This window comes from Salmo salar, chromosome ssa17, assembly GCF_905237065.1.
Source record: "Salmo salar chromosome ssa17, Ssal_v3.1, whole genome shotgun sequence".
NCBI lineage: Eukaryota > Metazoa > Chordata > Actinopteri > Salmoniformes > Salmonidae > Salmo > Salmo salar.
In genome coordinates, this window is record NC_059458.1 from 72,820,590 (window position 1) to 72,848,403 (window position 27,814).

Here is a 27,814-nt window from a genome sequence, read left to right on the forward strand (position 1 = left end):
CACAACCACTTATGTTATCAGGCCCCGGGCTCTTTCGTGCTCCAGTGCTTTTGAACCCTGGTACGACTACCTCATTGATGACAATGACATCCTCCATGACATCCTCCTTTACACAGGAAGGGGGAGCGGGGCCGCCCCCTGCTTCAGGGCGGGTGAATAACTTGATTAGTTCATTAGCTGTAGAGAGGCACACCCTCTCAGCCGGGCGTGGATTAAATACGTTGCCTCGCTTTGAAGGGGGCATTTGCCATATTCTTAATGCCCATCCAGGCAGAGTGTGACATTATCTGTTGCACCTTATCCTTCTACTGGAGAGTCTCCCTGTGACATTATCTGTTGCACCTTATCCTTGTACTGGCATCTCACCTTTTATATCTCTTTCTTCATCTCTCTCTGTACCTCTTTTCTTTCGAGTGGATTTCCTGAGGCAAACACTTGTTTCTACTTGTTAAGCACCAACAATTCGTTCACTGCTCAATGCAAATGCACAAAGAAAGACTCATCTGGGTCTAAACTTCAAATTCCAAAGTGTCAAGTCAACATCACAGTCTGCACAAGGTAATGCTCTTTATTATTTATGCTTCTCTCTTAATATTTGCTATGTTGTGACTATTAAGAAATGTACAATGTTTAAAGGTGAGAGACAATAGTTGTTTATTAACAGATTAATACATTAAAATATGGAATTTCATTTATTTCGCTACAAACATTCCTAGAGGATAGCACTTAATAGCATTAAAATATTTAGCCAATTTATATATTTTGCTCATGGTAGTTGTCATATTCTTCGTCTTCTGATGAGGAGAAATCATCGGACCAATACGCAGCGTGGTAAGTGTCCATACTGATATATTTTATTTTAAACGTGAACACTAAACAAAACAAGAAAACGAACGACAGTCCTGTAAGGCTACACAGCTATACATAGAAACAACCACCCACCAAAACACAAGACAAAAACCCCTACTTAAATATGGCCTCTAATCAGAGGCAACGAGATACAGCTGCCTCCAGTTAGAGACCAATCCCAAACAATTACCACATAGAAATATACATACTAGAAAATCATAGAAATACATAACATAGAACTAACCCAAAAATCCAAACAACACAAAACAAACACACCCCTGCCACGTCCTGACCAACTAACAATAACAAAATAACCCCTTACTGGTCAGGACGTGACAGTACCCCCCCCCAAAGGTGCAGACCCCGAATGCACCTGAAAGAAACTTACAAAAAACAATAACCCCACACTAAAGGGATGGAATGGAGGGTGGCTACCGTCACCGACAGTTCTTGTGCAAACACCCCCCCCTTCCCCAATACTTCCCCCTATGGAGGTGGCTCTGGTTCCGGCCCTAGTCCCCAACCTAACCTGCCCACCCCCACAATAGATTCTGGGTTGCTGACCGTCTCTGTAGGCTCTAGGCTGCAGGGCGACTCTGGCTGCGCCGGACTGGCGGGCGACTCTGGCTGCGCCGGACTGGCGGGCGACTCTGGCTGCGCCGGACTGGCGGGCGACTCTGGCTGCGCCGGACTGGCGGGCGACTCTGGCTGCGCCGGACTGGCGGGCGACTCTGGCTGCGCCGGACTGGCGGGCGACTCTGGCTGCGCCGGACTGGCGGGCAAGTGCTCAAAGCAGGCACTGGCTGTACCGGGTTATGATGGCGCATTGGAGGATGAGTGCGGGGAACAGAAGTACTGGACTGGGCTGGCGCACTGGAGGATGAGTGCGGGGAGCAGGAACAGGACGTACTGGACTGGGCTGGCCCACTGGAGGCCTGGTCCGTGGAACTGGCTTAGGAGGCGCCAGACTAGTGACATGCACCACAGGGCTAGTGCGAGGAGCAGGAACAGGGTAAACTGGACCCTGGAGATGCACTGGAGGTCTGGAGCATACGGCCTGCACAACCCTTCCTGGCTGAGTGCTCAACATAGCCTGGCCATACTGAGGAGCTTTCACCGATTGCACCGGCTTTTGAATGCGTCTGGGCAATATAGTGCGCATTTCCACAGCTCGGTGCTTTCTCGATCCGTCGCTCCCTGTAATAAGCACGAGGAATTGGTTCAGGCCTATTGCCTGACTTACTCCCAACTCCCCGTGTTCCCCCCCCACCCCCCAATTTTTTTGGGGGGGTGCCTCCTCACCTCCTGAAATGGAGGATATAGTGCCTCGTACCTCCGACGCTCAGCCTTTGCTGCCTCCAGCTCCGCCTTTGGGCGCTGGTACTCCCCAACCTGGTGCCATGGTCCTGCCCCTTCCAGGATCTCCTCAAAGGTCCATGACTCTAAGTCGCTCCTCTGTTGCTCCCTCTTCCACTGCTTGGTCCTTTCTTGGTGGGTGGTTCTGTCATATTCTTCGTCTTCTGATGAGGAGAAATCATCGGACCAATACGCAGTGTGGTAAGTGTCCATACTTACATATTTATTTTAAACGTGAACACTAAACAAAACAAGAAAACGAACGACAGTCCTGTAAGGCTACACAGCTATACATAGAAACAACCACCCACCAAAACACAAGACAAAAACCCTTACTTAAATATGGCCTCTAATCAGAGTCAACGAGATACAGCTGCCTCCAATTAGAGACCAATCCCAAACAATTACCACATAGAAATAGACATACTAGAAAATCAAACATAGAAATACATAACATAGAACTAACACAAAAATCTCAACAACACAAAACAAACACACCCCTGCCACGTCCTGACCAACTAACAATAACAAAATAACCCCTTACTGGTCAGGACGTGACAGTAGTTTACACAAATTAAGCTCTGTGAACTCTGTGAAACTGTTAATTGAATTTCAAGTTTACAAGTTAACTTTGGATGAATTTCAGTCATATGAGCTGAAATAAAAACAATGAATTGAGGATGATTGCTCTTACAACCAAAAAATAGTCTCCTAATCAGACCAATGTTCAAATTTGAGGTATTTCAATAACTTTCAAAGACATTTCGAAGTCAGTACTTACTTCAAAATACAAGTAGTTGAATATTGGAAGGTATTTGGAAATACACTTGAAAAGCATTTTTCTGCATTTGAAAATATTGAAATATAAAAATATTGAAATACTCTATGCATTTGAACTCACTTTCTGTTTGTTCCTAGGGTATTTGGAAGAATGTGTTTGGAAACAATATTTTAAAATAGTTTTCAGATAGTAGGCTATTTGTAGGAAATATTAAAAGAGGTATCGAATTTTAACCACATAATACTCATATTCACACATAAAATAAGTATTTGAAATATAAATATGCATGTATTTGTACCCAGGTCAGCTCCTGATAATTCCATACATTGCAATGTAATATTTAGTTCCCAAAGTGTCACAGTACTCTATGAGGAACGGGCATTTGTTTGAATCTAGATCTTAGTCATTTGAACTAACCATGAACATGTAAATATAACAGTATAATGTTTCGTTCTTTCAATCTGTGCTATTGTCTAAAATGTAGGTTCAGGCCTCTTGCTCTTTCTCTCTCTCTCTATCATATTTTAAACACCTTGTAGAAAATAAATATTATGACACTGTCATATAAAATTATGACCATCCTGTGTCACTTTACTTGGTACTAAGAAAATACACTTTGACACTGTCAAGAAGCATTATGACCATCATAATCACATAAGCCAGATAGGCCTGTCACGTACATGCCTTTATATCAGTCATCTGTCAAAAAGAGGGTGTCTTGTCCTACTTCTGCTCTTGCATTCATCCCAGTCATCAGAAACAGAGCATTGGGGTAAGTTCATGTCTGACATCAATTTGTGCGCAATTACAATTATAATTTAATATGGTCAATTTAAAAAATAATACTGTTGACACGTAGGCTATGGTGTAATGGAATGTTTTGCCTTGTGTGGTAGGTTTTGAAACTCTTATGTGTCATAACCACCCATAAAATATTCTAATATATGTCACAACAGGTCTAAACATATGTAACAGTGTTATGAGCATATTATGACAGGTTATGACAAGTTATGTCAGCTGTTATGACATATTATGACATGGTTATGACCCTAGGTGTCAAGTAAAGTGTTACCGCATATTCATATATTTCCCCTTTCTGTAATACACGATTTCCAGTGTTTTGTTTGGGATACTCGGGTTAATGGTCACTAGCCTTGATGCTGTATGTTATGGATTAAACTCACATCTGTTGATAGTGTTTGATGCCAGACTGGAGATACAAGGACCGAGGACACACTGATTATTATTGTATTGTCTGAACACTGTGATTCTGTAGCAATGTCACTTACTTGTTGTTTGGACTTCCCACAAGCCTCTGGGGCTGATGTTTACAGAACAGTTGTCTGCTGATTAGGATATAAGGCCAGTTAGATATTTTCTCTGGTTCTGTGCTGGAAGTATCTCCCTGTTGCAACTTGTAATAAACTGGATTGATTTTTTTGTTGCCTTTATCTATTACTTCTGTTTTGTTCACCTGTAAATTCTTCTTACGAGTACCATCCACTTATACTCCTCTACTTTTCTCATCAGCACTTCAATTCAACCACTCAAATGACAGCCCAGTCTTCAAAGACAGTGCTGTCCCTGGACTCTGAGGCGGTGTTCTCACTCAAAGATGGCATCAACTTTAAGAAGAGCCCAGATGATGGCAAGTGCTACATCATATACAAAGAAAATGGAGAGCTGAAGGCCTGCAAGAACCAATGCAAACACCAAGGAGGCCTGTTCATCAAAGACATAGAGGACTTAGATGGAAGGTAAGTAGACTTAAAGGGGAAGTTCAGGACTCTACAACTAAAGATAGCTGGAGTTTGTAGTGGCTGTTTAGAGAATACTGAACCATGGATTACAGTTTCTCCTGGCCCATAGACTACTTTCAGGCTGAGGAACCATCTAACATCAAGTTATAAAATCCTGAACTTCCTCTTTAATACCGAGGCTTAGATATAACATATCTATTCAATGGGACTGAAAGGTTTTTCTGATACAGGACGGTCCGATGTACAAAACACTACTGGAAGCTGAACGTCTCAACTATGCAGTATGTGAACCCTCCCGACAGCTTCACACAGGATGAGCTGGGTAAGTTGAGCTGCCATTTTCTCAACCTGAAAGGTTATTGAATGGCTTTTGAATTAGTCTATTTGCCATTTTAGGTCATATGAAAGGGTATGTCTAATCTTTTGTGTTCTCTGACAACTTGTGTATATTTGTACACACTGTCTGATACTGATCATCAAATCAAATGTTATGTCACATGCTTCGTATACAACAGATGTAGACTAACAGTGAAATGCTTACTTACGGGCCTTCCCAACAATGCAGAAAGAAAAAAAGAGAAATAATTTTTAAAAAATAACACAAGGAATAAATCCTCAATGAGTAAAGATAACTTGGCTATGTAACGTTACAAGCGGTACCAGTACCGAGTATATGTGCAGGGGTATGAGGTAATTGAGGTAGATATGTTCATACAGGTGAGATAAAGTGACTAGGCAACAGGATAGATAATAAACAGTAACAGCAGCGTATTTGATGAGTCAAAAGAGTTAGTCCAAAAAGGGTCAATGCAGATAGTCCGGGTCGCTATTGGCTAACTAACTATTTAGCAGTCTTGTGACTTGGAGGGAGAAGCTGTTCAGCGTCCTGTTGGTTGAGTGCCCAGCTCCAGATGTCCATTCCTTTGGCCGTCTAAAAATGACATGAGGAACACAGTGTAAAAAATAAGTCAGATGTTTAATATGTCTATATGTACATTAAGATAGTCAAATAGAAGTAATTCATTTGATTACTCATCGGAAGAGTTTTGACTTTGGCTTGATTTTGCTAACGCAGACGTCGTGATGACAGACGAGGGTGGTCTTCAGCTCGTGGAGGTGATCGCCTGGGACCCCTGGTCGGCAGACCCCCAGGATCCACAGGAACTGCAGGAGGGAGAGGTGACTGTGAGTACAGCGCGTCACACACACCACACACCCACGGCTGGAGAGATCTGAGGCCTTTCCCAGTGGGCAAAACTGGTTGCAATTACATTATGACATCTTACATGACGTCATGGTCAGGATGGATACTGGTTGTATAAAGACGTTTTGTTATGGTCAGAAAAATATGTCTTGATCTGGTTGTGATCTTGGTCTCGTCATGAAAAAGATGTCTTCACCAGGCTGGTTGAAACTAATCTGGAACACATTCCCATGTTGTTTAGTCACAGATTTGTGACAAGAACACAAACACTAGCTATGATCCAAGGCTAGTTAGTAATTACCCGGAGTGAATCAAATATTAGCCTTAAAATGATAACCGAAAGTTGTGTGTCTACAAAATCTTTGACTCATCTTTGATCTCATCACCACTTTAATAATGTGAGATCTGAGGGTGTGTTCTCACCTGAAAGGCTGCAGTGCCAAACTTTATAATGTGAGATCTGAGGGTGTGTTCTCACCTGAAAGGCTGCAGTTCCAAGCTTTATAATGTGAGATCTGAGGGTGTGTTCTCACCTGAAAGGCTGCAGTGCCAAGCTTTATAATGTGAGATCTGAGGCTGTGTTCTCACCTGAAAGGCTGCAGTGCCAAACTTAAGCCTGGGACCCATAAGGGAGATGGGCAAAGGTTGAAAGCTTTCACCAACCACCATCCAAGATTGTAGATGATGTATCGGGATAGACCTCCAATCACAGCCATGCCCAACAACAGTGCAGGACACATTGCTGGGACTCTGAGCGACAGTTGGTCACAGATTACTTTTGACCATCTCCCCTATGTGTTCATTTAAATTCCAGAGACACAGAAACGACAGTCCCAACTCCGACACCTCTGAGTTTTTCCCATATGGCCGACAGGCTATTTAAATCGGTGTGATTGATAAATCGGTGATAAAATGATAGCACGTCGGGCGACAATATTCTCCACTCCAAACTTGACCTTCATGTTCCTCCAGGTGACCTACCTCACCCATGCATGCATGGAGCTCCAGCTAGGGGGGAAGAAGATGATATTCGACCCCTGGCTGACGGGTCCGGCCTTCGCCAGGGGCTGGTGGCTGCTCCACGAGCCCCCTGCTGACTCCATGGAGAGGCTGTGCATGGCCGACCTCATCTACATCAGCCACATGCACTCTGACCACCTCAGGTATGTAGAGATGGTGCCTGTATGGAGGATGGTACAGGTATGTAGAGATGGTGCCTGTATGGAGGATGGTACAGGTATGTAGAGATGGTACCTGTATGGAGGATGGTACAGGTATGTAGAGATGGGGCCTGTATGGAGGATGGTACAGGTATGTAGAGATGGTGCCTGTATGGAGTATGGTACAGGTATATAGAGATGGTGCCTGTATGGAGGATGGTACAGGTATGTAGAGATGGTGCCTGTATGGAGGATGGTACAGGTATGTAGAGATGGAGCCTGTATGGAATATGGTACAGGTATGTAGAGATGGTGCCTGTATGGAGGATGGTACAGGTATGTAGAGATGGTGCCTGTATGGAGTATGGTACAGGTATGTAGAGATGGTTCCTGTATGGAGTATGGTACAGGTATGTAGAGATGGTTCCTGTATGGAGTATGGTACAGGTATGTAGAGATGGTACCTGTATGGAGGATGGTACAGGTATGTAGAGATGGTGCCTGTATGGAGGATGGTACAGGTATGTAGAGATGGTACCTGTATGGAGGATGGTACAGGTATGTAGAGATGGTACCTGTATGGAGTATGGTACAGGTATGTAGAGATGGTACCTGTATGGAGGATGGTACAGGTATGTAGAGATGGTATCTGTATGGAGGATGGTACAGGTATGTAGAGATGGTATCTGTATGGAGTATGGTACAGGTATGTAGAGATGGTGCCTGTATGGAGTATGGTACAGGTATGTAGAGATGGTGCCTGTATGGAGGATGGTACAGGTATGAAAGAGATGGTACCTGTAGGGAGGATGGTACAGGTATGAAGAGATGGTACCTGTATGGAGTATGGTACAGGTATGTAGAGATGGTACCTGTATGGAGGATGGTACAGGTATGTAGAGATGGTGCCTGTATGGAGGATGGTACAGGTATGTAGAGATGGTACCTGTATGAAGTATGGTAGAATGAAATGAATTGATATAGGAGGATGGGCTCAGTGAAACTGGAAGAGAATTGATTTAAAGTATCAAACACATCAAACACATCCAACACAACCATTACAATGAGCCCATTCTCCGCAATCTCCATCCACCAGCCACCACTGATTTCAATGTATTTATAATTTTGGTCCCACTTTAAACGAAGTACAAAGGCGTTATATAGCATGCATGAAGTTTCTTAAGCACTACACAAATGCTTCACAGATAATCTATAAGCGTGTGTCATATTCTATAAATGGTATATAAAGGGTGGTGTATTAATGGTGTACAAACTATGTATGTTTATACACCATTTATAGAGTATGAGATAGGTTTATAGATGATATGTGAAGCATTTATGTAAGCTATATTAAGCCATTATAAGTTGTACTTAGTTTAGTGGGACCCTAATTACGGAAGTAAGCAGAAATTTCGATTCCAATTTTCCTCATGAGGATGAGCATACAGAAGACAGGAAGTTTTAAGATAATTCCTGAAAAATCTATTTTCAGCTACCCAACCTTAAAATCCCTCTCTGCGACGAGACCGGATGTTCCTATTTATGTTGGCGACACATCAAGGCCAGTGTTCTGGTAAGGGTTATATATATATATATATATATATATATATATATATATATACATACATATATGTCACACATTAACATGGTTTTATAACCATAAAACAAATGAGGGTGTCACCTTTGTGGGTTTATGCTGTCCTCGTTTGAATCATGTTACAGGATGCTGGAGAAAAGTCAGGTGCAGCTGACAAATATCAACATAGTTCCCTTTGGCATTTGGCAAAACGTAAGCATAAACAGCTCACTTTGTATGAACAGTTTATACGATACAGGAACCTCTGTCAAAAGGCTCTTCTTTAATGCCCTTCTCCTGTTGTTATCTCCGTCAGATTGATGAGCACCTCAGATTCATGATTCTGAAGGATGAAGTGCACCCCGAAATGGACACCTGTATCATTGTTGAATATAAAGGTAGTCTTCATGTCCTTTGTAAGAGCACATGGTGCTAGCTTCACCAGAGTCCTGGGTTCAATTCCTGCAGTCACTGGAAGTCACTTTTCATAAAAGGGTCTACTAGTTGGTGTATATACACCGAGTGTACGAAACATTAGGAAAACCTTCCTAATATTGAGTTGCACCCCCCTTTGCCATCAGAACAACCTCAATTGGACTCTATTGGCATGGACTCTACAAGGTATCGAAAGCATTCCACAGGGATGCTATGCTGGCCCATGTTGACTCCAATGCTTCCCACAGTTGTGTCAAGTTGGATGGATTTATTTTGGGTGGTGAACCATTCTTGATACACACGGGAAACTGTTGAGCATGAAAAACCCAGCAGGGCTGCAGTTCTTGACACACTCAAACCGGTGTGCCGGGTACCTACTACCATACCCCCTTCAAAGGCACTTAAATATTTTCTTTCCCATTTCCCCTCTGAATGGCACACATACACAATCCATGTCCCAATTGTCTCAAGGTTTAAAAATCCTTCTTTAACCTGTCTCCTTCCCTTCATCTACACTGATTGAAGTGACTTTAACAAGTGACATCAATAAGTGATCATAGCCTTCACCTGGATTCACCTGGTCAGTCTATTTCACGGAAAGAGCATGTGTTCCTAACGTTTTGTACAGTCAGTGTACAATCACAAGCAGGTCACACATTCTGACTTTCATCCCACTTTATCCACCTACAGATTATACATCCATATAAAGATGGGTTCCATCAGGATAATTAAGCCTCATTGTTTTATTGAACATGCACATCCTGTCTGATTCAGGTCATTGTCAGTTCAGTAATAAAAAGTATCTGCCAGTGCCACTTGGTAGGCATAACTTATCTCATTTGACGGGTGCATCTGATTCTGGTTGTCCCACTCAGGTCATATGATCCTCAACACGGTGGACTGCACCAGGCCAAACTACGGCCGACTGCCCCACAATGTAGACCTGATGATGAGTGACTTTGCTGGGGGGGCGTCTGGCTTCCCCATGACCTTCAGTGGAGGAAAATACACAGGTGAGGTGGGCAGGTATACAGCGTCCAAGTGTACAGCCAGACAAATAACAGAGAAATTAATTGCTCCCTTGGGTTTCCCTTGCTATTGCCTGCACATGGAGTGAATCTCAATTGTATTTCCTCCCTCCTTATCTCCTCCTCAAAGCACATCGGAACAGATATGAGGTTCCTTCCCTCGGATGTTCTCCTCCAATGCATTTTGAGGAGGAGGCAAGGGGAGAGGAAGCGAGGAATCAAGGAAACACAACTGAGATTCACTCATTGACTAGTGTCGCTTTCTCCCTGCAGAGAGCTGGAAAGCCGATTTCATCAAGAATGAAAGGAAGAAGCTCATGAACTACAAGGCCCAGCTGGTAAAGTCCTTGCAGCCCAAGATCTACTGCCCGTTTGCCGGTTACTTTGTCGAAGCACATCCCTCAGACAGGTATTACGAAACTTTTACTCTTTGTGTACAAATTCCGTTCTAGGTTCAGGTAGGTTTTGACCCCTATTATTGCTTCAATTTCAGTCACTCAGTATAATATGCATCCCTACTTGACATTGACAACTGACATACATTACCTGACAGGTACATTAAGGAAACTAACACGAAAAACAACGCGGAGGAGCTCAATGCCCTGATCAAGAAGAGCGCTCCAGGCATAACAACATGGACACCCAAGCCAGGCGCTGTGCTCGATCTGGCCCTGGCTCTGATGAGCCCCAGCCGGTAGGATTGCTCATCAATCAGCAAATCGTGTGTGTCGATGTCTGTCATATCAGTCCATACTCCATAGAAATGCCAACAATCATCAATAATCACAAATCACATTTTGGTGGTTGATGTTTTCCTCTGTTGTCAATACCATTATTACCTCACTTCCCTACATTTTCTACCATTATTACCCCACTTCCCTACATTTTCTACCATTATTACATCACTACCCTACATTTTCTACCATTATTACATCACTTCCCTACATTTTCTACCATTATTACCCCACTTCCCTACATTTTCTACGATTATTACCCCACTTCCCTACATTGTCTAGCATTATTGCATCACTTCCCTACATTGTCTGCCATTACTACCTCATAACCCTACGTTGTCTACCTTTATTAGCCCACTTTCCTACATTGTCTACCATTATGTTCTCTTTCTACATTCTGTTTTTTCATACATTATTTCATTCATTTTTAATGTTGTTACCCAGGTAAAATGCACTTTTAATCATGTATGACTTGACTATAACCACAGGAAAGCCATCACCGACCCTCCGTCCGGGACAAACATCTATAAGGACAGTTGGGACTTTGATTTGTACGTGGATGAACTGAACAGGGCCATCACCGCTGAGATATTTAAACATAAAAGCTGGATCCAATTTTATTACATCTGGGCAGGGTTTAAAAACTACGATCTAGTTGTCCGGGTAAATATTGTAGTCCATATAAAAGTCCTCACAGCTCTTAGTGCTCTACTGCACATCTACAAGCTGACTCTTGGGGTGGATTCATTACTCGTTGACTGTTGCAAAACAGTTGGTCTGTTGCAAAACTTTTTTCAACAGAATCCGATTACCGTTTACTCTTGGAACCAAGTGGAAGCCTGAATTTGCCCAATAGAAACTCTCGTTTTCATTGCAAAATGTTTTCCGTTTGGACTAAACGGTCTAGACCAAACTTTTTGCAACAGTCTGCAATTTAAGAATACACTCCTGGTAACTCCTGACTCGCATTCAGTAGGCAGTAAAAACATGCAAGGAAAATTATAGTTATTGGACAATCTATCAATAGACGATATCTATTTTAAAATGTTTCTCGGTTTTGTACCGACTGAACGCGAACCCTTCCATTCACTTCCTCTCTCTCTGTAGATCTCTGGAATGTTTAAAACATGTACGGACGCTCCCACGGACACAGACTAAGCCTATTCCTGAATTTAAAAACAATTAAACGCTCAATGGATAATCTCTGTCGATTTTGGGGGGGGTCCAGGACTAGGCTTAATCTATATCCAGGAAACTGCCCTTGGAGCAGCTGATTTTGGCTGCTTGGATTGCCAGATGGGCAGGGTTGACACTTTAGGGACTATGACCCTTGGTTCCATTGTGCCAGGCAAGTTCAATCAATTTCAAAAATACATTTTTAACCCAAATCTGGTGGGTTCGAGGGTTAAAATTAGAAGACATCTTTTCCAATTCTTCTCATGCTTATGCTACTTTTTTATTTTATTCTGGGAATTCTATAGACTCTGGTAATTCTATAGACTCTGGTAATTCTATAGTTTCTGGTGATTCTGTATATTTATTCTGGTTATTCATATTCTAGTTATCTGATATTTATCATAACTGCAGGTCAGTGAATAACGCAAATTGTTTGAATTCCAACTAAACATTGCCTATCTGTTGTTTGCAATATGTATTTAAGGTCATTGAGACAGATGAGGACTTCATTCCGATAGACAATGGCTACAACTATCTGGTGGACTTCATGGATCTCTCCTTCCCTACTCAGAGGCCCACTAGAGAGCACCCTTATGAGGAGGTGAGCATGGCTACAACACCTGCTCACCTATATATTATTAAGTACACTGCACTCCACTTGAGAAGGATCAAAACAAACATTGTGGAGCAGGTACATAGCATGTTACAAATCTGTCATAAGGGTGGCAGGTAGCCTAACAGTTCAGAGCACTGGGCCAGTTACCGAAAGGTTGCTGGTTCAAATCCTTGAGCTTACTATGTGAAAAATCATTTGATGTTCCCTTGAGCAAGGCACTTATAGTGCATTCAGAAAGTATTCAGACCCCTTTTCTTTTTCCTTGTTACAGCCTTATTCTAAAATACACAAAACCCCATAATGACAAAGCAAAAATAGGTTTTTAGATTTTTTTTTTGCAAATGTAAAGAAATTATAAAATGCCTTTTTTACACAAGTATTCAGACTCTTTGCTATGAGACTCAAAATTGAGCTCAGGTGCATCCTGTTCCCATTGATCATCCTTGAGATGTTTCTACAACTTGATTGGAGTCCACCTTTGGTAAATTCAATTGATTGGACATGATTTGGAAAGGCACAGACCTGTCTATATAAGGTCCCACAGTTGACAGAGCATGTCAAAGCAAAAACCAAGCCATGAGGTCAAAGGAATTGTCCGTAGAGTTCCGAGACAGGATTATGTTGAGGCACAGATCTGGAGTTTCTGCAGCATTGAAGGTCCCCTAGAACACAGTGGCCTCCATCATTCTTAAATGGAAGACATTTGGAACCACCAAGACTCTTCCTAGAGCTGAGGTACCTAAAGGACTCTCAGACCATGACAAACAAGATTCTCTGGTCTGATGAAACCAATATTGAACTCTTTGGCTTGAATGCCAAGCGTCACATCTGGAGGAAACCTGGCTTTGGGACAAGTCTCTAAATGTCCTTAAATGGCCCAGCCAGAGCCCGGACTTGAACCCGATCGAACATCTCTGGAGAGACCTGAAATAGCTGTGCAGCGACGCTCCCCATCCAACCTGACAAGAGAAGAATGGGAGAAACACCCCAAATACAGGCGTGCCAAGCTTGTAATATAATACTGAAGACACGCACTGGACTCTTATGATCACCCGGCTACGCATGCCTCTCCCTAACGTCACCATACCTTGTCCATTGCTGTTTTGGTTTGTAACTATTGTTTTATTTCACTGTAGAGCCTCTAGCACTGCTCAAAACACCTCAGCTAACAATTTAGTTCCATCTCCCACACACGCAGTGACATCACCTGGTTTAAATGCTATTTCTAGAGACAATATCTCTTCCATTATCACTATATGCACAGGTTTACCCCCACTGTATTCACATCCTACTATACCTTTGTCTGTACATTATGCATTGAATATATTCTACCATGCCCAGTAATCTGCTCCTTTTACTCTCTGTTCTGAACGTGTTAGTCGTCCAGTTCTGTTAGCCTTTAGCCGTACCCTTATCCCACTCCTCCTCTGTTCCTCTGGTGATGGAGAGGTTAATCCAGGCCCTGCAGTGTCTAGCTCCACTCCCATCCCCCAGGCTCTCTCATTTGTTGACTTCTGCAACCGTAAAAGCCTTGGTTTCATGCATGTTAACATTAGAAGCCTCCTCCGTAAGTTTGTTTTATTCACTGCCCTAGCACACTCCACCAATCCGGATGTCCTAGCCGTGTCTGAATCCTGGCTTAGGAAGACCACCAAAAACCTTGAAATTTCCATTCATAAATGTAACATTTTCCGACAAGATAGAACTGCCAAAGGGGGCGGTGTTGCAATCTACTGCAAAGATAACCTGCAGAGTTAAGTCTTACTATCCAGGTCCGTACCCAAACAATTCGAGTTCCTACTTCTAAAAATTAACCTTTCCAGAAACAATTCTCTCGCCGTTGCCGCTTGCTATAGACCACCCTCTGCCCCCAGCTGTGCCCTCGACACCATATGTGATTTGATTGCCCCCCATCTATATTCTGAGCTCGTGCTGCTAGGTGACCTAAACTGGGACATGCTTAACACCCCGGCCATCCTACAATCTAAGCTTGATGCCCTCAACCTCACACAACTTATCAATGAACCTACCAGATATAACCCCAAATCCGTAAACACGGGCACCCTCATAGATATCATCCTAACTAACTCGCCCTCCAAATACACCTCTGCTGTTTTCAACCAAGATCTCAGCGATCACTGCCTCATTGCCTGCATCCGTAATGGGTCTGCGATCAAACGACCACCCCTCATCACTGTCAAACGCTCCCTAATATACTTCTGCGAGCAGGCCTTTCTAAACGACCTGGCCGGGGTATCCTGGAATGACACTGACCTCATCCCGTCAGTAGAGGATGCCTGGTTATTCTTTAAAAGTGCCTTCCTCACCATCTTAAATAAGCATGCCCCATTCAAAAAATGTAGAAACAGGAATAGATATAGCCCTTGGTTCACTCCAGACCTGTCTGCCCATGACCAGCACAAAAACATCCTGTGGCGTTCTGCATTAGCATCGAATTGCCCCCGTGATATGCAACATTTCAGGGAAGTTAGGAACCAATATACACAGGCAGTCAGGAAAGCTAAGGCTAGCCTGTTCAAACAGAAATTTGCATCCTGCAGTACAAACTCAAAAAAGTTCTGGGACACTGTAAAGTCCATGGAGAATAAGAGCACCTCCTCCCAGCTGCCCACTGCTCTGAGGCTAGGAAACTCTGTTACAACCGATAAATCCACTATAATTGAGAATTTCAATAAGCATTTCTCTACGGCTGGCCATGCTTTCCACCTGGCTACCCCTACCCCGGTCAACTGCCCGGCACCCTCCACAGCGACCTGCCCAAGCCCCCACCATTTCTCCTTCACTCCTTCACTTTTCCAGATAGCCGATGTTCTGAAAGAGCTGCAAAATCTGTACCTCTACAAATCAGCCGGGCTAGACAATCTGGACCATCTCTTTCTAAAATTATCTGCCGAAATTGTTGCAACCCCTATTACTAGCCTGTTCAACTTCTCTTTCGTATCGTCTGAGATTCCCAAAGATTGGAAAGCTGCCGCGGTCATCCCCCTCTTCAAAGGGGGAGACACTAGACCCAAACTGTTACAGACCTATATCTATCCTACCCTGCATCTCTAAGGTCTTTGAAAGCCAAGTTAACAAACAGATTACCGACCATTTTGAATCACACCGTACCATCTCCGCTATGCAATCTGGTTTCAGAGCCAGTTATGGGTGCACCTCAGCCAGCTCAAGGTCCTAAACGATATCATAACCGCCATCGATAAGAGACATTACTGTGCAGCTGTGTCCATCAACCTGGCCAAGGCTTTCGACTCTGTCAATCACAACATTCTTATCGGCAGACTCAACAGCCTTGGTTTTCAAATGATTGCCTCGCCTGGTTTACCAACTACTTCTCTGATAGAGTTCAGTGTGTCAAATCGGAGGGCCTGTTGTCCGGACCTCTGGCAGTCTCTATGGGGGTGCCACAGGGTACAATTCTTGGGCCGACTCTTTTCTCTGTATACATTAATGATGACGCTCTTGCTGCTGGTGATTCTCTGATCCACCTCTACGCAGACGACACCATTCTGTATACTTCTGGCCCTTCTTTGGACACTGTGTTAACTAACCTCCAGATGAGCTTCAATGCCATACAACTCTCCTTCCGTGGCCTCCAACTACTCTTAAATGCAAATAAAACTAAATGCATGCTATTCAACCGATCATTGCCCGCACCTGCCCGCCCGTCCAGCATCACTACTCTGGACGGCTCTGACTTAGAATACGTGAATAACTACAAATACCTGGGTGTCTGGCTAGACTGTAAACTCTCCTTCCAGACTCATATTAAGCATCTCCAATACAAAATTAAATCTAGAATCGGCTTCCTATTTTGCAACAAAGCATCCTTCACTCATGCTGCCAAACACACACTCGTAAAACTGACCATCCTACCGATCCTCGACTTTGGCGATGTCATCTATAAAATAGCGTCCAACACTCTACTCAACAAACTGGATGCAGTCTATCACAGTGCCATCCATTTTGTCACCAAAGCCCCATACACTACCCACCACTGCGACCTATACGCTCTCGTTGGCTGGCCCTCACTTCATACTCGTCGCCAAACCCACTGGCTACAGGTTATCTACAATTCTCTGCTAGGTAAAGCCCCGCCTTATCTCAGCTCGCTGGTCACCATAGCAGCACCCACTCGTAGCACGTGCTCCAGCAGGTATATCTCACTGGTCACCCCCAAAGCCAATTCCTCCTTTGGTCGCCTTTCCTTCCAGTTCTCTGCTGCCAATGAATGGAACGAACTGCAAAAATCTCTGAAGCTGGAGATTCCCATCTCCCTCACTAGCTTTACACACCAGCTGTCAGAGCAGCTTACAGATCACTGCACCTGTACATAGCCCATCTGTATACAGCCCATCTATCTACCTCATCCCCATACTATATTTATGTATTTATTCTGCTCCTTTTGCACCCCAGTATCTCTACTTGCACATCCATATTTTGCACATCTACCATTCCAGTGTTTAATTGCCATACTGTAATTACTTTGCCACCATGGCCTATTTATTGCCTTAATTCCCTTATTTTACCTAATTTGCACTCACTGTATGTAGACTTTTAGTTTTCTTTTTTTCTACTGTATTATTGACTATGTTTTGTTCATTCCATGTGTAACTCTGTGTTGTATGTGTCTAACTGCTTTGTTTTTTCTTGGCCAGGTCGCAGTTGCAAATGAGAACTTGTTCTCAACTAGCCTACCTGGTTAAATAAAGGTGAAATAAAAAAATTTAATAAAAAAATACTCAAGGCTGTAATCGCAGCCAAAGGTGCTTCAACTAAGTAAAGGGTCTGAAGACTTATGTAAATGTGATATAATTTTTATTTTTTATTTAATATATTTACAAAAATGTCTAAAAAGCTGTTTTTGCTTTGTCATTATGGGGTATTGTTTTAGTTTTTTTGTCAATATTAGAATAAGGCTGTAACGTAACAAAATGTGGAAAAAGTCAAGGGGTCTGAATACTTTCCGAATGCACTGTAACCCTAATTGCTACTCTAAGTCGCTCTGGATAAGAGCGTCTAGTAAAACGTAAATAAGAAATATTTTCCCTGGACTCATGTCATTCTCATGAGGTGAAGTCTGTACAAGGCACAGACTTCAGGGCTTTGAATGTGTTGTTGGCAGATGCAAATCTGATGCAAAGCTGTTTTCAGTTGAAGATAATTGTTGCTGGATTAAATGCAGTGCTTGATAAGTACAGTGCTTTCAGTATTGGTTTGGGGATGCTTTGCTGGCTCAGGACCTGGACGACTTGCCTTAATAGAAGGAACCATGAATTCTGCTCTGTATCAGAGAATTCTACAGTAGAATGTCAGGACATCCATCTGTGAGCTGAAGTGCAGCTGTTTCATGCAGCAAGACAATGATACAAAACACACAATCAAGTCTACATGAAAATGGCTAAAAAGCAACAAATTTGAAGTTTTGGAATGGCCTAGTCAAAGTCCAGACCTAATCCCAATTGAAATGTTGCAGCAGGACTTGAAACGAGCAGTTCATGCTTGAAAACACACAAATGTTGCTGAGTTAAAGCAGTTCTGCATGCAAGAGTGGGCCAAAATTCCTCCACAGCGATGTAAGAGTCCGTCTGTCTCCCTGTGGCTCAGTTGGTAGAGCATGGTGCTTGCAAGGCCAGAGTTGTGGGTTCGACTCCCACGGGGGGCCAGTACAACGAAAACAAAAGAAATGCATGAAATGAAATGTATGCACTCACTACTGTAAGTCGCTCTGGATAAGAGCGTCTGCTAAATGACTAAAATGTAAATCAACAACTACAGGAAGAATTTGGTTGCAGTCATTGCAGCTAAAGGTGGCACAACCAGTTATTGAGTGTCAGGGGGCAATTACTTTTTCCCTCAGGGGAATTAGGTGTTGCATAATTTTTTTGTTATTTCTAAACTTAGGTGCCCTTTATCTAATATTAGGTTTGGTTGAAGATCTGACAACGTTCAGAAGCAAAAATAGAGAAAATCAGAAAGGGGCAAATACTTCTTCACAGCACTATACATGGGTAAGTCTCTAAGAGCTTCGCATACCTGGATTGTACAATATTTGCCCATTATTTTTAATTCGTCAAGCTCTGTCAAATTGGTTGTTGATCATTGCTAGACAGCCATGCCATAGATTTTCAAGCTGATTTAAGTTAACTTTAACCAGGGCAGAACATTCAACATCATCTTAGTAAGCAACTCCAGTGTATATTTGGCCTCTTGTTTTAGGTTGTCCTGCTGAAAGGAGAATTTGTCTCCAAGTGTCTGTTGGAAAGCAGACTAAACCAGGTTTTCTTCTAGGATTTACATTTTTAGTCATTTAGCAAACGCTCTCTTCATACATTATTATTATTATTTATTTATTTTTCATACTGGCCCCCCGTGGGAATCGAACCCACAACCCTGGCGTTGCAAACACCATGCGTTGCAAACACCCTGCTCTACCAACTGAGCTACAGGGAAGGCGATTTAGCCAGTGCTTAGCTATATTCCGTTTCTTTTTATCCTCCCTAGTCCTTGACGACAGCAAGCATACCCATAATATGATGCAGCCACCACCATGCTTGAAAATATGAAGAGTGGTACTCAGTGATGTGTTGCGTTTTCTCCAAATATTACACTTTGTATTCAGGACAAAAAGTTAATTTCTTTGCCACATTTCTTGCAGTATTACTTTAGTACCTTGTTGAAATTTTTTTCTTCTACAGGCTTCCTTTTCCCTCTGTTATTTAGGTTCGCATTGTAGAGTAACTAAATCAAAATCAAATCAAATCAAATGTATTTATATAGCCCTTCGTACATCAGCTGATATCTCAAAGTGCTGTACAGAAACCCAGCCTAAAACCCCAAACAGCAAGCAAAGCATGTGAAAGAAGCACGGTGGCTAGGAAAAACTCCCTAGGAAAAACTCCCTAGAAAGGCCAAAAACCTAGGAAGAAACCTAGAGAGGAACCAGGCTATGAGGGGTGGCCAGTCCTCTTCTGGCTGTGCCGGGTGGATATTATAACAGAACATGGTCAAGATGTTAAAATGTTCATAAATGACCAGCATGGTCAAATAATAATAATCATAGTAGTTGTCGAGGGTGCAACAAGCACGTCCGGTGAACAGGTCAGGGTTCCATAGCCACAGGCAGAACAGTTGAAACTGGAGCAGCAGCACGGCCAGGTGGACTGGGGACAGCAAGGAGTCATCATGCCAGGTAGTCCTGAGGCATGGTCCTAGGGCTCAGGTCCTCCGAGAGAAAGAGAGAAAGAGAGAAAGAGAGAATTAGAGAGAGCATATTTAAATTCACACAGGACACCGGATAAGACAAGAGAAATACTCCAGATGTAACAGACTGACCCTAGCCCCCCGACACATAAACTACTGCAGCATAAATACTGGAGGCTGAGACAGGAGGGATCAGAAGACACTGTGGCCCCATCCGATGATACCCCCGGACAGGGCCAAACAGGCAGGATATAACTCCACCCACTTTGCCAAAGCACAGCCCCCACGCCACTAGAGGGGGGGGGAGCGCCAACCCAGACAGGAAGACCACGTCAGTGACTCAACCCACTCAAGTGACGCACCCCTCCCATGGACGGCATGGAAGAACACCAGTAAGCCAGTGACTCAGCCCCTGTAATAGGGTAAGAGGTAGAGAATCCCAGTGGAGAGAGGGGAACCGGCAAGGCATAGACAGCAAGGGCGGTTCGTTGCTCCAGCCTTTCCGTTCACCTTCACACTCCTGGGCCAGACTATACTTAATCATAGGACCTACTGAAGAGATAAGTCTTCAGTAAAGACTTAAAGGTTGAGACTGAGTCTGCGTCTCTCACATGGGTAGGCAGACCATTCCATAAAAATGGAGCTCTATAGGAGAAAGCCCTACCTCCAGCCGTTTGCTTAGAAATTCTAGGGACAATTAGGAGGCCTGCGTCTTGTGACCGTAGCGTACGTGTAGGTATGTACGGCAGGACCAAATCGGAAAGATAGGTAGGAGCAAGCCCATGTAATGCTTTGTAGGTTAGCAGTAAAACCTTGAAATCAGCCCTTGCCTTAACAGGAAGCCAGTGTAGGGAGGCTAGCACTTGAGTAATATGATCAAATTTTTTGGTTCTAGTCAGGATTCTAGCAGCCGTATTTAGCACTAAATGAAGTTTGTTTAGTGCTTTATCCGGGTAGCCGGAAAGTAGAGCATTGCAGTAGTCCAGCCTAGAAGTAACAAAAGCATGGATTAATTTTTCTGCATAATTTTTGGACAGAAAGTTTCTGATTTTTGCAATGTTACGTAGATGGAAAAAAGCTGCCCTTGAAACAGTCTTGATATGTTCTTCAAAAGAGAGATCAGGGTCCAGAGTAACGCCGAGGTCCTTCACAGTTTTATTTGAGACGACTATACAACCATCCAGATTAATTGTCAGATTCAACAGAAGATCTCTTTGTTTCTTGGGACCTAGAACAAGCATCTCTGTTTTGTCCGAGTTTAAAAGTAGAAGGTTTGCAGCCATCCACTTCTTTATGTCTGAAACACAGGCTTCTAGCGAGGGCAATTTTGGGGCTTCACCATGTTTCATTGAAATGTACAGCTGTGTGTCGTCCGCATAGCAGTGAAATTTAACATTATGTTTTCGAATGACATCCCCAAGAGGTAAAATATATAGTGAAAACAATAGTGGTCCTAAAACGGAACCTTGAGGAACACCGAAATTTACAATTGATTTTTGTCAGAGGACAAACCATTCACAGAGACAAACTGATATCTTTCCGACAGATAAGATCTAAACCAGGCCAGAACTTGTCCATGTAGACCAATTTGGGTTTCCAATCTCTCCAAAAGAATGTGGTGATCGATGGTATCAAAAGCAGCACTAAGATCTAGGAGCACGAGGACAGATGCAGAGCCTCGGTCTGACGTCATTAAAATGTCATTTACCACCTTCACAAGTGCAGTCTCAGTGCTATGATGGGGTCTAAAACCAGACTGAAGCGTTTCGTATACATTGTTTGTCTTCAGGAAGGCAGTGAGTTGCTGTGCAACAGCTTTTTCTAAAATTTTTGAGAGGAATGGAAGATTCGATATAGGCCGATTAGTTTTTTATAATTTCTGGGTCAAGATTCGGCTTTTTCAAGAGAGGCTTTATTACTGCCACTTTTAGTGAGCTTGGTACACATCCGGTGGATAGAGAGCCGTTTATTATGTTCAACATAGGAGGGCCAAGCACAGGAAGCAGCTCTTTCAGTAGTTTGGTTGGAATAGGGTCCAGTATGCAGCTTGAGGGTTTAGAGGCCATGATTATTTTCATCATTGTGTCAAGAGATATAGTACTAAAACACTTTAGTATCTCCCTTGATCCTAGGTCCTGGCAGAGTTGTGCAGACTCAGGACAATGGAGCTTTGGAGGAATACGTAGATTTAAAGAGGAGTCCGTAATTTGCTTTCTAATGATCATGATCTTTTCCTCAAAGATGTTCATAAATTTATTACTGCTGAAGTGAAAGCCATCCTCCATTTGCGAATGCTGCTTTTTAGTTAGCTTTGCGACAGTATCAAAAATAAATTTCGGATTGTTCTTATTTTCCTCAATTAAGTTGGAAAAATAGGATGATCGAGCAGCAGTGAGGGCTCTTCGATACTGCACGGTACTATCTTTCCAAGCTAGTCGGAAGACTTCCAGTTTGGTGTGGCGCCATTTCCGTTCCAATTTTCTGGTAGCTTGTATCAGAGCTCGTGTATTTTCTGTATACCAGGGAGCTAGTTTCTTATGACAGATGTTTTTAGTTTTTAGGGGTGCAACTGCATCTAGGGTATTGCGCAAGGTTAAATTGAGTTCCTCGGTTAGGTGGTTAACTGATTTTTGTCCTCTGACGTCCTTGGGTAGGCAGAGGGTGTCTGGAAGGGCATCAAGGAATCTTTGGGTTGTCTGAGAATTTATAGCATGACTTTTAATGCTCCTTGGTTGGGGTCTGAGCAGATTATTTGTTGCAATTGCAAACGCAATAAAATGGTGGTCCGATAATCCAGGATTATGAGGAAAAACATTAAGATCCACAACATTTATTCCATGGGACAAAACTAGGTCCAGAGTATGACTGTGTCAGTGAGTAGGTCCAGAGACATGTTGGACAAAACCCACTGAGTCGATGATGGCTCCGAAAGCCTTTTGGAGTGGGTCTGTGGACTTTTCCATGTGAATGTTAAAGTCACCAAAAATTAGAATATTATCTGCTATGACTACAAGATCCGATAGGAATTCAGGGAACTCAGTGAGGAACACTGCATATGGCCCAGGAGGCCTGTAAACAGTAGCTATAAAAAGTGAGTGAGTAGGCTGCATAGATTTCATGACTAGACGCTCAAAAGACGAAAACATCATTGTTTTTTTGTTTTTTTTATTGAAATTTGCTATCATAAATGTTAGCAACACCTCCGCCTTTGCCGGATGCACGGGGGGTATGGTCACTAGTGTAACCAGGGGGGTGAGGCCTCATTTAACACAGTAAATTCATCAGGCTTAAGCCATGTTTCAGTCAGGCCAATCACATCAAGATTATGATCAGTGATTAGTTCATTGACTATAACTGCCTTGGAAGTGAGGGATCTAACATTAAGTAACCCAATTTTGAGATGTGAGGTATCACAATCTCTTTCAATAATGGCAGGAATGGAGGAGGTCTTTATACTAGTGAGATTGCTAAAGTGAACACCGCCATCTTTAATTTTGCCCAACCTAGATCGAGGCACAGACACGGTCTCAATGGGGAAAGCTGAGCTGACTACACTGACTGTGCTAGTGGCAGACTCCACTAAACTAGCAGGCTGGCTAACAGCCTGCTGCCTGGCCTGCACCCTATTTCAATGTGGAGCTAGGGATGTTAGAGCCGTTTCTGTGTTCGTAGATAAGATGAGAGCACCCCTCTAGCTCGGATGGAGTCCGTCACTCCTCAACAGGCCAGGCTTGGTCCTGTTTGTGGGTGAGTCCCAGAAAGAGGGCCAATTATCTACAAATTCTATCTTTTGGGAGGGGCAGAACACAGTTTTCAACCAGCGATTGAGTTGTGAGACTCTGCTGTAGAGCTCATCACTCCCCCTAACTGGGAGGAGGCCAGAGACTCTCTGCTGTAGAGCTCATCACTCCCCCTAACTGGGAGGGGGCCAGAGACAATTAATCGATGTCGACACATCTTTCTAGCTGATTTACACGCTGAAGCTATGTTGCGCTTGGTGACCTCTGACTGTTTCATCCTAACATCGTTGGTGCCGACGTGGATAACAATATCTCTATACTCTCTACACTCGCCAGTTTTAGCTTTAGCCAGCACCGTCTTCAGATTAGCCTTAACGTCGGTAGCCCTGCCCCCTGGTAAACAGTGTATGATCGCTGGATGATTCGTTTTAAGTCTAATACTGCGGGTAATGGAGTTGCCAATGACTAGGGTTTTCAATTTGTCAGAGCTAATGGTGGGAGCCTTCGGCGTCTCAGACCCCACAACGGGAGGAGTAGAGACCAGGGAAGTTTCGGCCTCCGACTCCGACTCGCTTAATGGGGAGAACCGGTTGAAAGTTTCTGTCGGCTGAATAAGCGACACCGGTTGAGCATTCCTACAGCGTTTCCCTCCAGAAGCCATGAGAAAGTTGTCCGGCTGCGGGGACCGTGCGAGGGGGTTTATACTAACGTTACTATCTGTACTTACTGGTGGCACAGACGCTGTTTCATCCTTTCCTACACTGAAATTACCCTTGCCTAACGACTGCGTCTGAAGCTGGGCTTGCAGCACAGCTATCCTTGCCGTAAGGCGATCGTTCTCCTGTATATTATAAGTACAACGACTGCAATTAGAAGGCATCATGTTAATGTTACTTAGCTTCGGCTGAACCATGTCCAGATAAAACCTCTGGGGTGAAAAAGTTGAATGAAAAAAAGTTGAGTGAGGGAAAAACAAAATATACAGTAATGAAAAAGTAAAAACCGTGAGGTAGTCAGGTAGCAAAGTAAGATCGGCAACAAAACGCACAGCAGCACAACAGCAGCACAACAATGTTGTTTATCCATACTCAGTTTTTCCCATAACAGCTATTAAACTCTAACTGTTTTAAAGTCACCATTGGCCTCATGGGGAAATCTGAGTGGTTTCCTTCCTCTCTGGCAACTGATTTAAGAAGGGCGCTTCTATCTTTGTAACGACTGTGTGTATTGATACAGCATCCAAAGTGTAATTAATAACTTCATTATGCTCAAAGGGATATTCAATGTCAACCCCCCCCTACCAATGTTCCCCCCTCTACCAATCTATCAATAGGTGCTAGTCCGCTGGTCTTTGTGGTTGACTCTGTGCTTGAAATTCACTGCTCGACTGAGGGAACTTACAGCTAATTATATGTGTGGGGTACAGAGATGGGGTTGTCATTTAAAATAATAATGTTAAGCACTATTGCACACAGTGAGTCAATACAACTTATGTGACTTGTTAAGCACATTTTTACTCCTGAACTTATTTAGGCTTGCAATAACAAAGGGGTTGAATACTTATTGATTTATTTTTAATTAATTTGCCAACATTTCTAAAAACATAATTCCACTTTGACATTATGGGGTATTGTGTGTAGATCAGTGACACAAAAATGAAATGTAATCCATTTGTAATTCAGCCTGTAACACAACAAAATGTGGAAAAAGTCAAGGGGTGTGAATACTTTCTAAAGGCACTGTACACTGCAATCCACTTATGAGAAGGATCAATACAAAATGCAACTGCTTCTAGGGGTCAAACATTATGGGGCAGAAACATACCATGTTACAAATCTGTCATAAGAATAACGTTTCCCTGGACTCATGTCATTCTCATAAGAGGTGAATGCTGTACGAGGCACAGACACACGGAGATGGCAGGCTACTATGCATAACTTCAGGGGTTTTGAATGTGTTGTGGTTGGCAGATGCAAATCTGATGCCAAGCTGTTATCAGTTGAAGAAAGTTGTTACTGGCTCAGTTCTCACTACTGCCTTAAGTGTAAGGCCGGATTACCGAACGGGCATACAGGGCAAAATGTGTAGAATAGCATGAGATGAGCTATAAAACAGCAAAATGTGTAGAATAGCAGGAAATTCGATTTAACATGGCAAAATGTTCTGTCATAAGAGCCAAATATGTAGAATAGCATTAAATGAACTGTAAAACAGCACATTTTTCTCTCTGCCCCATGGCAAAGTGTGTTGAAATGCAAGAAGTTAGCTGTTTGGCTGGTGGTAGGTGCCCCGGTGTCCAAAATGCTGTAGCCCTGCTTAAATGCCAACATGCTTTTAAAGGAACTGCCATTAATCTGCAAGTGAATCATTTGTTTGTTTTACCATTTCATGTAACTTGATTGGACTGAGAGATAGACAGTGTACTACTTTCTCTTCTGTAAAGATCAAGAACAGGATTGGAGTCATGAGGCACGTGGTGAAGAACGGCCTTCTTTGGGACGACCTGTATATCGGCTTCCAGAACCGTCTGAGCAGAGAGCCAGACGTCTACCACCACCGGTAAGCCCTCATCTCCTCACCTTCCCTCCTTTGCTTCCTTCCTCCCTTACCAGACGTCTACCACCACCGGTAAGCCCTCGTTTCCTCACTTTCCTAACTTACCAGACCCAGGCATCTACCACTATCAGTAAGCTCTCGTACCGTTATGAAGTCTATTGTATTGCGTTTCTGTACACTAGAGCAACGATTCTCAACTGGTGGGTCGGGACCCTAATATTGTACCTGTCTTGGTTATTTGTCCAGGTTCTGGAACCACTTCGCTGGGCCGGACTGGGACTTGTTCCTGCAGCAGGTGCCATCATACCAGAGGTCTGCTGAACCTCAGGGAATCCAAACAGAAAGTGGCTCTGCTTGTACATTGTCTTAGAAAAAGCAGGCTATACTGTCACATCAGAACCAAGCTTTGTGTATCCAATAATTAATAAGAAGGGCTGCTCTCCCTGTCACTGTAGGCACCACCAACCTCCCTGTGCTACTGAAACAGGGAAAAAGGGACGAGGCTGACGATATTTAATTTCCGAATTGGTTCATTTACGTTTCATTTTCAAAAAAAAATCATGTAATGGTGAAATCTATTAGCATAGCGTCTATTGTTGCTTGGCAGGTCTGTATGTAGGGGACTAGTACCAAAAAGTAGGAAAATATATGCACTCACTACTATGTCACTCTGGATAAGAGCATCTGCTAAATTACTAACATGTAGAATGTAAATGTGAATATGAATAAACTTTATCATTGATTAATTATGTGTATTATGTGATTTTGGACGTGTGCTGACAATGCATTTGTTATTTGTCCAATATCTATTAATTGAACACAATTTTGTTGTTTTTTTCATAAAAAAATAAAATAGGTTAGGGTTAAGGGTTTGGTTAACTTCTTAGGGCTAGGGGGCAGTATTCGGCAGTTTGGATGACTGAGGTGCCCAAAGTAAACTGCCTGTTACTCAGGCCCAGAAGCTAGGATATGCATATGTATGGTAGTATTGGATAGAAAACACTCTAAAGTTTCCAAAACTGTTACAATAATGTCTGAGAGTATAACAGAACTGATATGGCGTCTGCTAAATGCCTAACATGTAGAATGTGGATATGAATAAACCTTGTATCATTGATTATCATGTGTATTATTGATTATGTGATTTGACGTGTGCTGACAATGCATTTGTTATTTGTCCAACGCCTATTAATTGAACATAATTTAGTTTTTGTTTTTTCATAACCCTTAAAAAAAAAGTTTTGGGTTAAGTTAATGTTAGGGGTTAATGTTAGGGGTTTTGGTTAATGTTAGGGCTAAGTTAATGTTAGGGTGAAGGGTTTGGTTAAGGTAAAGCTAGTTTTAGATTTTGGCTAGTAGGGCTGTGAATGGAACGCTGGTCAGAGAATTCAGCTTAGTCATTTATGAATGTACCGTTATGAAGTATATTGTATTAGGCTGCTGTACACTGTGGCTCAACTAGAATGTGTCAACTTTAAATGTTATGAACTGTTGTGTGTGATTTCAATGTACCTGACAACCAAGTTCCTCTAAGTTATGAGTAAGGCCCGAGACATGGAATATATAGCTTCTCAAAAGTAACTCAGTCCTCCAGAAATTATTTAAAAAACTAAAATACT

General features: G+C 42.9%; 1 protein-coding gene across 1 annotated transcript; it reads left to right on the forward strand.

Moving 5' to 3' along the window:
• The first annotated feature begins 257 nt into the window (after nt 1-257).
• On the forward strand, nt 258-27,312 carry LOC106609768 (cytidine monophosphate-N-acetylneuraminic acid hydroxylase-like). Its single transcript, XM_045700092.1, has 15 exons — nt 258-558; nt 4,517-4,743; nt 4,977-5,068; nt 5,822-5,931; nt 6,923-7,113; nt 8,603-8,683; nt 8,833-8,899; nt 9,003-9,084; nt 9,997-10,134; nt 10,423-10,558; nt 10,703-10,843; nt 11,372-11,546; nt 12,544-12,660; nt 26,083-26,198; nt 26,442-27,312. The coding sequence occupies exons 2-15, from the start codon at nt 4,538-4,540 to the stop codon at nt 26,563-26,565; spliced, it is 1,776 nt and encodes a 591-aa protein (XP_045556048.1). The 5' UTR covers nt 258-558; nt 4,517-4,537; the 3' UTR covers nt 26,566-27,312.
• The last annotated feature ends 502 nt before the right edge of the window (nt 27,313-27,814 follow it).

Excerpts from the sequence above, each read along its gene's own strand:
- LOC106609768 (XM_045700092.1), top strand. The coding sequence starts at position 4,538 with ATGACAGCCCAGTCTTCAAAGACAGTGCTGTCCCTGGACTCTGAGGCG. Across the intron at positions 9,085-9,996 it reads TATCATTGTTGAATATAAAG|GTCATATGATCCTCAACACG; the intron begins GTAGTCTTCATG and ends TGTCCCACTCAG. Across the intron at positions 12,661-26,082 it reads GAGAGCACCCTTATGAGGAG|ATCAAGAACAGGATTGGAGT; the intron begins GTGAGCATGGCT and ends TCTTCTGTAAAG.